The sequence below is a fragment of the Gouania willdenowi genome, chromosome 6 (assembly GCF_900634775.1).
Source record: "Gouania willdenowi chromosome 6, fGouWil2.1, whole genome shotgun sequence".
Classification (NCBI taxonomy): domain Eukaryota; kingdom Metazoa; phylum Chordata; class Actinopteri; order Blenniiformes; family Gobiesocidae; genus Gouania; species Gouania willdenowi.
Window position 1 is genome coordinate 72,337,551 of NC_041049.1, and position 11,563 is coordinate 72,349,113.

Genomic DNA, 11,563 nt, shown 5'->3' on the forward strand with positions numbered 1-11,563 from the left:
TTTAGTAGGAAGAAGGGGTTGTTCTTTACTCCCCAGAAATATACTTTTCTAATCAGTGCTACTAGCTTGGAAAAATTATGCAGAAATTATAGACCATGTTAAAAAGTTTACATAATGTCCCACATATGTTTTTATGCAAATTAGAGCCACCATTTAACCCTCATATCATTCAATACTTCATATAAAAAGAAAAAAAATCTTTATTTCATGTTTTCAGGGTCAAGGATTACAATAAACCATTTCACGAGTGGTCACATGTATCGGTGGTATGCTACTATGCAAATAAGTGTCACAAAATAATTGGATCATTTTAAAATCACTGAAGGTACAAATGTCCATGGTTCTGTTGAGCATGTCATATTACCCGTCTCAATGAACCTCCTAAGGAACCCACAGGTCAGTTCCGTCCTGGTTCCTCCTGCCTCGTCATCACTTGTCTTCCCCCGGCCAGACAACGAGACTCAAGATTGGCCTAAGAATCACAAGTTATAGGGCGGGTGCAATTTTAAAATCGAACACCTATGTAAATATGGCAAAAATCAAAAAGCTCTTTGGAGAAAGAAATAAATGTGCTGGTGTCCTGCATTTAGCCACATGCATTAATTAACATTTAACCCCTGATGACAGTGTCTACCTGAGGATCTGGAATTGCCTCCTCTGACCGAGGGAAGACAATGGTCGATGTCTCCGGCCTTTCCTGAAGCAAAGTCAGGACCTTCGTTTGCTTCAGGCCTTTGCGTATTTGTTTTATTTGCCGAAAACGGCGCACAATGACCTAGAAAAACACCAAAAAAATCAAGTAGGTTTGATGGCCGTTTGCACAATTTTTCACAGTTCACAATTGTTTCTCAAGACATAGCTATACAGTCTTGGACAAACTACACGATACTGAAAATATCTAATATCTCATGGGCCCCATTCCAAGTAGTTTTTGCCTAAACTGAGCATGTTAACCTTAACCTTGGGGCGACATTTAGCTCAGTTGGAAGAGCCATTGATCGGAGGATAGGCGGTTCGATCCCCGCTCCTGGCATCTGTTGTTGTGTCCCTGGGCAAGACACTTCACCCTCCTTGCCTACCAGTAAAAACATCGCTGGTGCATGAATGAGTATGAATGATGTATGAATGATGGGTGGTGGTCAGAGGGGCAGCTGTGGCTATGCTAGTACTAGCTAGCTTACCATCACCAAGTACGAACATGAGAATGAATAGTGCATTCAGTAATGTAAAGCGTCTTTGGGCATATAGAAAAGCGCTATATAAAACTGATGCATTATTATTAAAAAGACAGAAACTGAAGTATTAATCATCAAGAGCTTTAAAGTTAATCATCAAGAAGTCCAGGTGTCCTGTTGGTTTAAGATATGTTATTGTGTATCTAAGCAGCAAGTAGAAGGAACACTGGTGATGTTTATGATGAACCCAGGCCTGGTAGCAAGACTACTGCTCAAGAGGACAGCTTGTTGGTTTGACAGGCCAAGGCAAGTCCCTTTTTTTAAAATGGACACCGGCAAGGCCTGTTTCAACAAGAACAGCCAGTCTAATTCTTGCTTGCCATGGTGTCTTTAGTCATATTGCTGCTCAGAAAGCAACACTAAACAAAAAACCGTGCCGAAACTGTGTTGCATTCATCAATTCCCAGGCTTGCTGAATGGCTGGACTGCAGAAAATGGGAGAAAGTTATTTTTTTCAGACAAATCATCAATTGAACTGCATCCGAGGTGCTGCCAGTATTGTAGACAACCTGCAATAACCAGTTTGGATCCTTACTTCACCCAGAAAAAAATAACATGGAGATGCAAAGATTAGGGTTATGTCCAGTATGTAGGTGTCCGGGCAATCTGCAAAGTGGAAGGCATCGAAGACAGTTAAGATATTCTGGCCTCCCACTATATTTGGGGCAACATGAGGGCTTAGATTTTTCAACAGGATGGAGCTCCTTGCCACACATCAACTTCTTTTTTTATGTTCCTTAAGGTGAAGAATATCTAACTTTTTCAGTCTTGGCCATTACAATCTCATTGAGCACAACCAGGGATGAATGGAGGAAGAAGAGAGGAAGACCAATGACTTCATCAAGCTCTACAACTCTGATGAACCATATAGCATATTTTTTTATGAAAACTGATATCCAATTTCAAATTATACACAGATTTTTCAACAAGTTATGGGCTGTTATAAATAAGATGGGTACATGCGACATGGCTTTTGGGCAGGATTGTAGAACAACACAATTATCTGTATAAGTATGTTTATCTCACCGCATGTTTCAGGAGCTTTTGGTACAGCCAGCGCCGATTGACTTTGCAAACTGGAGGTAGGTCCCAAGACATAGCAAGGCTATTTATGTCTGATGTTTGATCCTCTGTTAGATCGACTTCTCCATCAACCTTAATTACAAATAAAACAACAAAAGTCCATTTTAACCATATTCTTACATCAAATCTTCATAGGTGTGCCAACTTAATGCTTCACAATAAAGCATCTAAACTTACTGAATAAAAAACAACACTGATGGTTGGCGGTCAGGTTCATTGAATAGGTGCTACTGTAAACTTCAAATTCAGTTATTACGCTAGTTAAAACTAATGTAAATACATCAACATTTTCTCTTACCATTTTAATTGTATCTCTTATGTCATAATCAGCTACATCAGCAATGGTAACAGTTGCTGTGTCAATGTCTCCAGCATGGATGAGCATGTGAACTATAGCCTCACTAAGGCCATAAAATGGAGGGCCCCCATGTAGAAAAGCATGGCCCATCATTCTGCCTGTTACAACAAAAAGATCTGACTCAATTAGAGTCTCTGAAGTGGCAGGCAGAAGATGGTTCGGCTCTCCCTCGAACAGCATTGTGATGTTGGTCAGATCTATGGAATTGGAGAAAACAAAAAAAATACAATTTTAAAAAGGCAAGGCAAGTTTTATTGTTCCGCACAATTCATGTACGAGACAATTCAAATTGCTTTACATAAAATATTAAAAGCATTACAAAAAAGAGCAGGAAAACAAAGATAAAATGCATGATTTCAAATTTAAAAAAAACAAAAATTTAACAAATATTAAAGAAAAAAATAAAGATTCAATTTTAAAAAGAAGCCGTGCAGATTTGAACTATTGAATAAAACCTATGCAGGTGCAGCTGAGAACAGGTGGGTCTTTAACCTGGATTTAAATAAACTGAGTGTTTCAGCTGATCTGAGGCTTTCTGGGAGTTTGTTCCAGACATGTGGAGCATAGAAGCTGAACGCAGCTTCTCCATGTCTGGTTCTGACTCTGGGAACTGATAAAAGAGCGGATCCAGATGACCTGAGGGGTCTGGTTGGTTCATACTGGGTCAGGAGGTCACTGATGTATTTTGGTCCTGAACCATTTAGAGCTTTATAGACCAGCAGCAGAACTTTAAAGTCTATCCTCTGATGGACAGGCAGCTAGTGGAAAGACTTCAGAGCTGGACTGATGTGGTCAACTTTTTTGGTCTTAGTGAGAACTGAAGCAGCAGAGTTCTGGATGAGCTGCAGTTTCCTGATTGATTTTTTTAGGTAGACCTTTAAAGACGTTGTTACAATAATGAGGCAGAGTAAAAATGAATGCATGGATTAGTTTTTCCAGGTCCTGCTGAGACATCAGATCTTTTATCCTGGAGATACTCCTAAGGCGATAGGTTGATTTTTGTGATTGCCTGAATTTGATCTGTCAGTGTTTCACATTTTTGATGATCGTGTGGGATATCTTATTTTTCCGTCTTTATTTATCGACGCATTTCATTAACTTATTGATATATAGACATTGCACTGTTAAAAAACTTTATGCATTTTCTACTTTCTAATATAGTCTATTGGTACTGAAAAGGAAAAGTTTCCCAATCTGGATGTGCATTATAAATTGGTAAAGGACATTTAATAAAAAAAAACCCTAGAGTATATTTCTTGTAGGAACGGTTAATATCCAGACACTCATTTCACATACTCAAGGCGTAATCTTTCACACAAAATGTCATCCTCAACAACCATGAAGGATATGTAAACAAATGACATACCAGTGTTCACATTGAAGCCATTTTGGAGTTTTGACATAGCCAAACTAAGATAATGGCGATTCACTCCGACTCCAACAGCTGGGTCACCTGTGCATGAAAAAAAGACAACACAAAGTATTCATGCACCATAGTATTAAATGATCCACTTTACACATAAGAAAAAAAAAAACAGGAACACATTGTGAAAAATAAAGTTGCCTCAAGGGTCTGCTCAAGAGTCAAACAGTTTTGTACTTTGAGACAAATCAAGGCGGTTATCCCATTTGTCAGCTTGGCGGAAATTATCCATGTAAACAATATTCAGGTTTGCAAATCAAAAGAAACTTGTGGCATAAAAAAAGGAGTCAACTGGTTCAGTTGCAGTGCAGTTTTTTAGGACTACTGACAATGGTGAGCATGGTAACTGTTAATTCTGTTGATGCATTAGAGTTCAGCCATCATTCACTCTGGCTTTTACAGGTTCCATCTAATGGAGCATTGACATGAAAAAGTGATGTAGCAATTTCCATGCTATACCCTTTCTATGTCTGTCATACAAAGACCTGTTGGACCAACTTGAAAATAGCATCTTGTAATGGTGCGTCACTTAAGGCGTTTGGAATTACCTTGTAGAGTACAATGTAGGGGACATGCCCAGTCAACATCAGGGGTTTTGTAAAACATGAGAATCTCTCTACTTTGGGATATTTGGTCCCCTCTTATTTCTATGCTGGCTCGAATTGGAGGCTCCGTTTCCTTCTCCCTTAACAGTTGTCTCCTGTAGAGGGCTGTTGCTCCTTTCGGACAAAGGACATTTTTCCAAGCTAGTAAACGGTTCAGAGAAACAGGTTCTGGGGTCAGGGCATTTTACAAATTACTTCAACTCTGAAAGTAAGGTGCATATTTTTAAGTAAAGGCATATGTAACTGAAAATACTTCTGAGACGTTAATATTACATATTTAAAGCATTCAAATACTAGGCATCAGAATGTGAAATCTGTCGAGAAAATAATTCTGACATAATTTAGTACAACAATCTCTGTCCAAAGCTAGGCTGTTGGGTGTTGAAACACAGGTGCTGTCATCATCTGATGATGTGATGGGTTGAAAGATTAGGCATTGTACTTTATTTACCTGCCCGATCAGGAGGTGCCCACGAAGAGGTAGAGGTAGATGGAGACAAGCCACTTGGACCTGCCCGATCAGGAGGTGCCCACGAAGAGGTAGATGGAGACAAGCCACTTGTACCTGCCCGATCAGGGGGTGCCCTTGAAGCAGAAGATAAACATGAAATTAAGAAAGCGCAAATATGTGAAACCCTTTATCAAACTTTTGCCTTGTTTCATTACCTTTCACCGCATGAACTGGCATGATGGGGTAAAACAAAAACAGGAAACTCAACACCACAAATTGGACAGGTGCCCTGCAAAATAAACAAAACTTGTCATATGTTAGACAAATAATTTCCAGCAAAAGTAGTACAGAAATGGGACAAGGTAGCAGGAACATGGAAATTAAAAAGAATTGGTCATCTACAGAATAGTAATTCAAGGATTTTATCTAGTATAATAGTGCTGAATATGCAGTCAAGAACAAAACAGAGGGAGACCGATGTTTCAGGGAGTAGCCGATCAAAACGTGTTCATCATCAGTGCAAATCTGATTATGTGCTAGTCTCCAAAAGGCATCCACCTCTCTTTGGACCTTAAAATGCATATTTAGCATTGAGTATTTTGCATATAAACATAGTGTACTTTCAAGGAAACATATGTAAGAAATATCTTTAAAGTAATCATTGAATGGCCCTGATCTGTTGCAAGACATAAAGAGACCATATTCATTTCAAACATGTATATAACTGACAACAGTAGTTCAGCCATGACATTCTTATGTCAAAAGCGGAGGTGCAGCCCCCAACAGATGTTATTGTTGTCATTTTGTGTGGATTGCATCAAATGTATAACACACAATGACAAAGACTTTTGAATTTTTGTCATTTTGCGTTTACATTTGAAGCAATCCCCAAATCAAGGGGAGGGATACGTAGCCTAAGTAGCCCTACGTAAAGTAGGGCTCTCTAGTATTTTAATTTCGGGAAAGCGGAGGGGTCTTGATTCGTCCTGAAAGGGCTAAAGTTCTGGTATTGACAAATGGACACTAGATTATCACGCTTATTACAGTCTGCTTACCAAAAATCTGAGTTAAAAAGCATCTTGAAGTATTATGTTTTAGTAATTTCTTTATAACTGACACTTTTGTAACACCCATCGCTATTGACTGAGGTCATTTTTTTTTCAACGGTCATTAAGCAAAATGAACAAGCAGAGTGTTGGGAGTCGACCATTCAAATAAATTGAACATCTTGCAGCATTCCACAGAGCCGGGTTTGTGTATGTGTGAGTAATTTTTGGATCTGTCTCAACTCTTTGGAGTGTTGCGCATGAGGATTAATATGACTGAACACATTGCACATAAGGTATGTACACACAAAGTTTTCAACGTTAAAAACCACAAACCTTAACATCATCCTCGGTAGCAACATCTATTTCAAGCAAATCTTCACTGTCTCCCAACAGTGGTTCCTGGCAACAAAAAATATTTAACAATGCATACTTCAATGACTATTCAAGGGTTTATAGTGACAGCTTTTTCTTAAACTGTAAGCATAATCTTTCTTGACATTAACTGGTGGTAAATGAAAAACTTACATCAACGCATGCATCAATGTGTCCAACTAGCAGCTGAAGGGGCATTGTAGTGCCGCATTTCATGCAGCATGATTTGGGCATTGTGCTGAATTCCTGAGCATCATGAGGAAGTGGGGTAACATCAAGCTTCTCCTGCAGGGGTATTATGTACAGCATGTGCTTTCCATTTGAAGTGTTGGTTTTAAGCATCTTTGCAGTGTAGCCTTGTGAACCTTGTGGCACCAGTGTAAGTTTCCTCCGCCCACTGCCACCTATGTTTAAAAAGAAATAACTACGTCTTTATAAAGATAGAAGGATTATATGCCCAAAACTTTAATCTTGGATCTGACTTCAATACAAGAAATTATACTTTGTTGATTACAAAAATAGTTATATTTGATGCAGTTTACTGAGCATGTATCAACACTATCCTAAATTGATGTAATGCTACCACAAAAAGAATATTAACTGAAAGTAAGAGGTGTGTCACTGACCCTTCTTTCAAGTAGCTAACATGATGTGACAGGTGGGTTTGTTGTCCTTGTAAAAAAGACACATTATGCATTTCACTTTTATTATGATTAGGAAATCATACCTGCCGCCTTATAAAGGAGCCAACCTCCGGTTAAGTTCATCATTTTGGGATATGCCTCTGTGATGACTCTGTTTATCTACATTAAGATATGACATGACACGGTATTTATAAGTAAAAAGGTTGTTGAAAGCAAAAAATTATAAGGATGTGGCAAATTTGGTTGTCAAATTCATCCCATTTTACTTTCAACGCAATCCTTACAATACATAATAATCAACACGGAGTAGTTTATCGCTTTTGATGGCTATCAAAAGTCATCACAAAACATTTGGTGAAAGGTCCAATCATTATGTACCATGCTGTTTCAAATCGTAAAGATTTACCCCAAAATGTATATAATTTTACCTCTTCATGATCTGCATTCTCAGAAATAGTAAGAGAGCGCCTGCCGAGACCAGCTTGCAATAATTCAATTTCATCCTGGGGTGATTGTGTTGTGCTCTCGGGCAGCAAACAGAAATTGAAGTCTAGCGGTTTGCCGTAGGAATTTACTGCTCTGGCACTTGGAAAGGGTCTCTTTCCTCTCTTTGCACTCTTCCCCTGGAAAAATGCTGGAAATGATCTGTACCAAAAATCAACACATTTAAAAATGGGATAAATGTTACTATTTTGGAAAAACAAATTCCTATAACTTCATGCTGTTGGCCAAGCCTACCCTACCCGGCACCTTGCTCATTACTGCACTTTACTACGATAGCTACTATTCAGAGCACTCTACAAGTTAAAGGTTTACTCAAATACATTTAGTCATAATCAGTTAAATGAATCAACCAATTTGTATCAAATTAAAACAAAATGCCTATCAAACATTAAGTAAAAAACGCCATCAACAGTGTGGAGAGTCTAGAGCAACATTAGTGGTGTGCAAATGTTCAGTCACACTCCTTACCTGTGCATTTCACGATTAACACTTGAGCCTGCCTGCGGTGTTTGGTGTTGGTTGCTGGAGAATAAAGTGTTTAGTGGAGTTTTAGAAAATCGACAAATGGGAAAAATGTCTTTGAAAGGGGGTATCAACATCCAAGTTTATCACAATCAATCAGTTGAATTAATCAACCTATTCAATGAGAGAAAATGCAGTAATGCTTCTGAGTAAAAAAACAAAAAAAAAAACACCTGACTCAAATCAAATGGATCCAACAGCCAATGAAGTTCTGCATAATTACTAATTAATTTGAATCAGGTGTGTTTGCGCAGGGAAACATGGAAATCTTGCAGGATGAGCCAGCCCCCCCCCGGTCTAGAGCAACATTAGTGGGGTGAAAATGTTCATTCACACTCCTTACCTTTGCAATTCTTGATGGACACTTGAGCCTGCCCGTGGTACTGTACGGTGTTGGGTGGATGGCTGGTTGCTGGAGCATAAAGTTCTTGTTTACAATTAAGTATTTCAAAATGTACAAAGGCAAGTGTTGTCTCAAAGTTGGAATGCTAACATCCAAGTTAGCCGTCACAATTCAGAAGTAGCTTACCGTACTTCTAGGTCTATGTGAATGCAGGTGGCAAGAATATAATGAATTATGGACACAATCACAAACATTCCCGTTTAAAAAAAAAAAATGCATATACCTTTGTGTTCCTCCCTGTCTACCTGCCTGCATTTGGGCTCCTATTACTTGCGGGTTAGACAGGACCTGGATAAAATTCCTAACAGCTGTCTCCAGCTTGGAGTTCTGTTCCTGTAAGAGATGTTACCATTAATCTCAATATCTCACAAATGTAATGAAGACTTCATAAGGAGTCTTTTTTCTTTCCTACCTCTCATGGGAAAAAAACATGTAATTGTGAGAAGAGCGGAACAAAAGCAGAAAGGCAAGAACAGGTTCACTTTTCTCTACTTCCCTATAATACATTTAATTTGCAACTAAGTCGACACATGTGAACCAAAATAAGAATAATGGGTGCCTTTCTGATGTGTCAAAACATGCCATCTTTGACAGAGTTGCATTTAACACTAGAACGGTCACGATTTTACTAAAACAGCCTCCAGCAGACCGCTACATTTAAACCTCATTTCCTTTTATAGGTAGTATACAGCTAAATAATATCAATTATAATCAAATAATGTTTTCCAAAATTAAAGTAAAAGCAACAATTCTAGATTCCACATATATATATATATATATATATATATATATATATATATATACACACACACACACATATACATATATATATACATATATATACACTGTATATATACACATACACACATATCTATGTAAATATATATACATACAATCCTTTACAGAATACTTCAACATTATCTGATCCAGAACGTTGGGTAACTACAAATACAACAGCGCAAAATCCTATGCGCCTGTGGCCGAAATGATAATTTCCTCTGTTATTAACATACTCGATATTAAAATCAATTTTTAATGCAAATTCACACCATTTTAGGAAAAGGTTAGAGGAACAGCAAGCATCGATTTTATTTGACAAAGTTATTTAAAATGCTAATTTTAAAACGGTCAAAATGACCGCCTTGGCCGTTCTAGTGTTAATTGTGTTGTGGTGATTTGCGGTTACAGCATAGGCCCCTACACACTGTACGCGCAAACGTTCGAATCTGCGCTCAACTACCGTTCACTTTCATTACTTGCTCCGCGCAAGTGTTCTTTTTCCTTGCGCCGACCCCGGCGCAAACGCGCGTTTAAGTATGCCAGGTGTGTTATTTGTGAAGCTTTTTCTACTTTTTTACGTTTTCAAATTTCCCGCCGAAAAGTTACAATAGCGTAGTAATGAATTGGATAGCGTATTATTGACAAAAAATGACAAATCAAAAAGGTACCAGCAACATTGTGAATTTTGATAATTGTTTTTTAAAATAAAGGATATGTAGTGCAAAGAACGGTCAAAATGTCTTATTTATAAATAAGCATTAATATGAATTGAATATGAACATGTAGGGCTACTGTAACAGCAACTAGCCTACTATAATACAATTAATTAATCAATTTATTACAATACTACTTTATTACAATACTGTACATGTGAAGATCACGTGTGACAAACACAGATAATGATTGATGTAAATATTAACACAACATTAACATATTTGTATTCACTTTATTCAGAGGATGAAGTAACAGTGCGTACAGTGTGTAGGGGCCTTAATAGCATTTTCTGACCGCCACATGCCGGATAGTTCGAAGGGTACCTGCCAACCTGTGTTAGTCAGTCACGTGAAAACCTGACTCTCGGCGGGTATCAAAGGAACTCTTGCCGCTTTGCTAAACCTGTTAAATGTTGCCTGGCAGTACCTCAATCCTTTACATTATTGTATATTACTGACAAGACAGCAGTGTGGAGGACAGAGTTGATTCAGAACTGAATAAACACGGATCAGGGTTGAATGGAGTCAGGGCAGGGCTCAAGTAGAATCGACAAAACAGCGGGACCCTAACTAGCAACCGAAGCACAGAAAGCTAAAATTAATATGTAACCTCGTAAATGGGACCATATCCTTAATGTAAGGTGAAAGACGTGGAAAAGGACAATCTTAAACACCTAGGCTTGCACTCTGTAGTCTACATCACATTATTTATTTTCTATAATGCAACTCAGCCTTCACTTACTTGGTCTTCGGCCATTGTTTCTCAGTGCTAGCAGCGAGAAAAGCGAGCTGCTTCTTCGTTCTTCTTCCCTCAAAAGAAGTAGTCCTCTGTCATTGGCTGTTTGGCTCGCCAGTATGCAGCGTCCTGATTGGCCGTTAGTGGCACGAAATTGACTGGCCTTCAATCCGTAAAAATGTTTTGTGGTTGTAGTTTTTTTTTTTTGCGAGCTCGTAGGTGCAGTGTTGCACACGAGCCCAAGATGTCTCACTCGTACAGATATTTTGTATTGCGAAAGTTTTTTCGGATACAAATTTAATTTGCACACACACAGAAAAAAAACACAACTACAAAACTGATCTACATGTTTGCAAATAATATTTCTGCAGACAAAGGTTTTTTGCACAGCCACAAAATGTTTCTGCGGGTTCAGATTTTTTTTACAAGCACGACTCGTTTGAATGCAACTACAAAACATCATTTCACATGCAAAATCTTTTTGCACGCACAAATTGTCTGTGGCATGATATTGAACCCATACACTTGCTCTTAATTTTTCTCTTTTTTTTTTTTTTTTTTTTTTTTTAGTCTTTAATACCAAAAAGAAATTTCACAAATTTATCAATCTTTGCTTTAGCTACAGGTTTGGTCAAAATATCTGCAACCATGTCTGCTGTTGGACAGTATTCAATAACTATCTTCC

General features: G+C 38.1%; 1 protein-coding gene across 1 annotated transcript; it reads right to left on the reverse strand.

The window, feature by feature from the left end:
• Positions 1-397: 397 nt before the first annotated feature.
• Positions 398-11,355, reverse strand: LOC114464317 (uncharacterized). The gene is made up of 16 exons (XM_028448353.1): positions 10,885-11,355; positions 8,873-8,982; positions 8,590-8,658; positions 8,193-8,246; positions 7,649-7,865; positions 7,304-7,379; positions 6,730-6,980; positions 6,538-6,603; positions 5,371-5,444; positions 5,156-5,289; positions 4,648-4,818; positions 4,043-4,129; positions 2,617-2,873; positions 2,262-2,390; positions 635-775; positions 398-472 (listed from the first exon to the last, which is right to left on the reverse strand). The coding sequence occupies exons 1-16, from the start codon at positions 10,897-10,899 to the stop codon at positions 398-400; spliced, it is 1,926 nt and encodes a 641-aa protein (XP_028304154.1). The 5' UTR covers positions 10,900-11,355.
• Between the last annotated feature and the right edge of the window lie 208 nt (positions 11,356-11,563).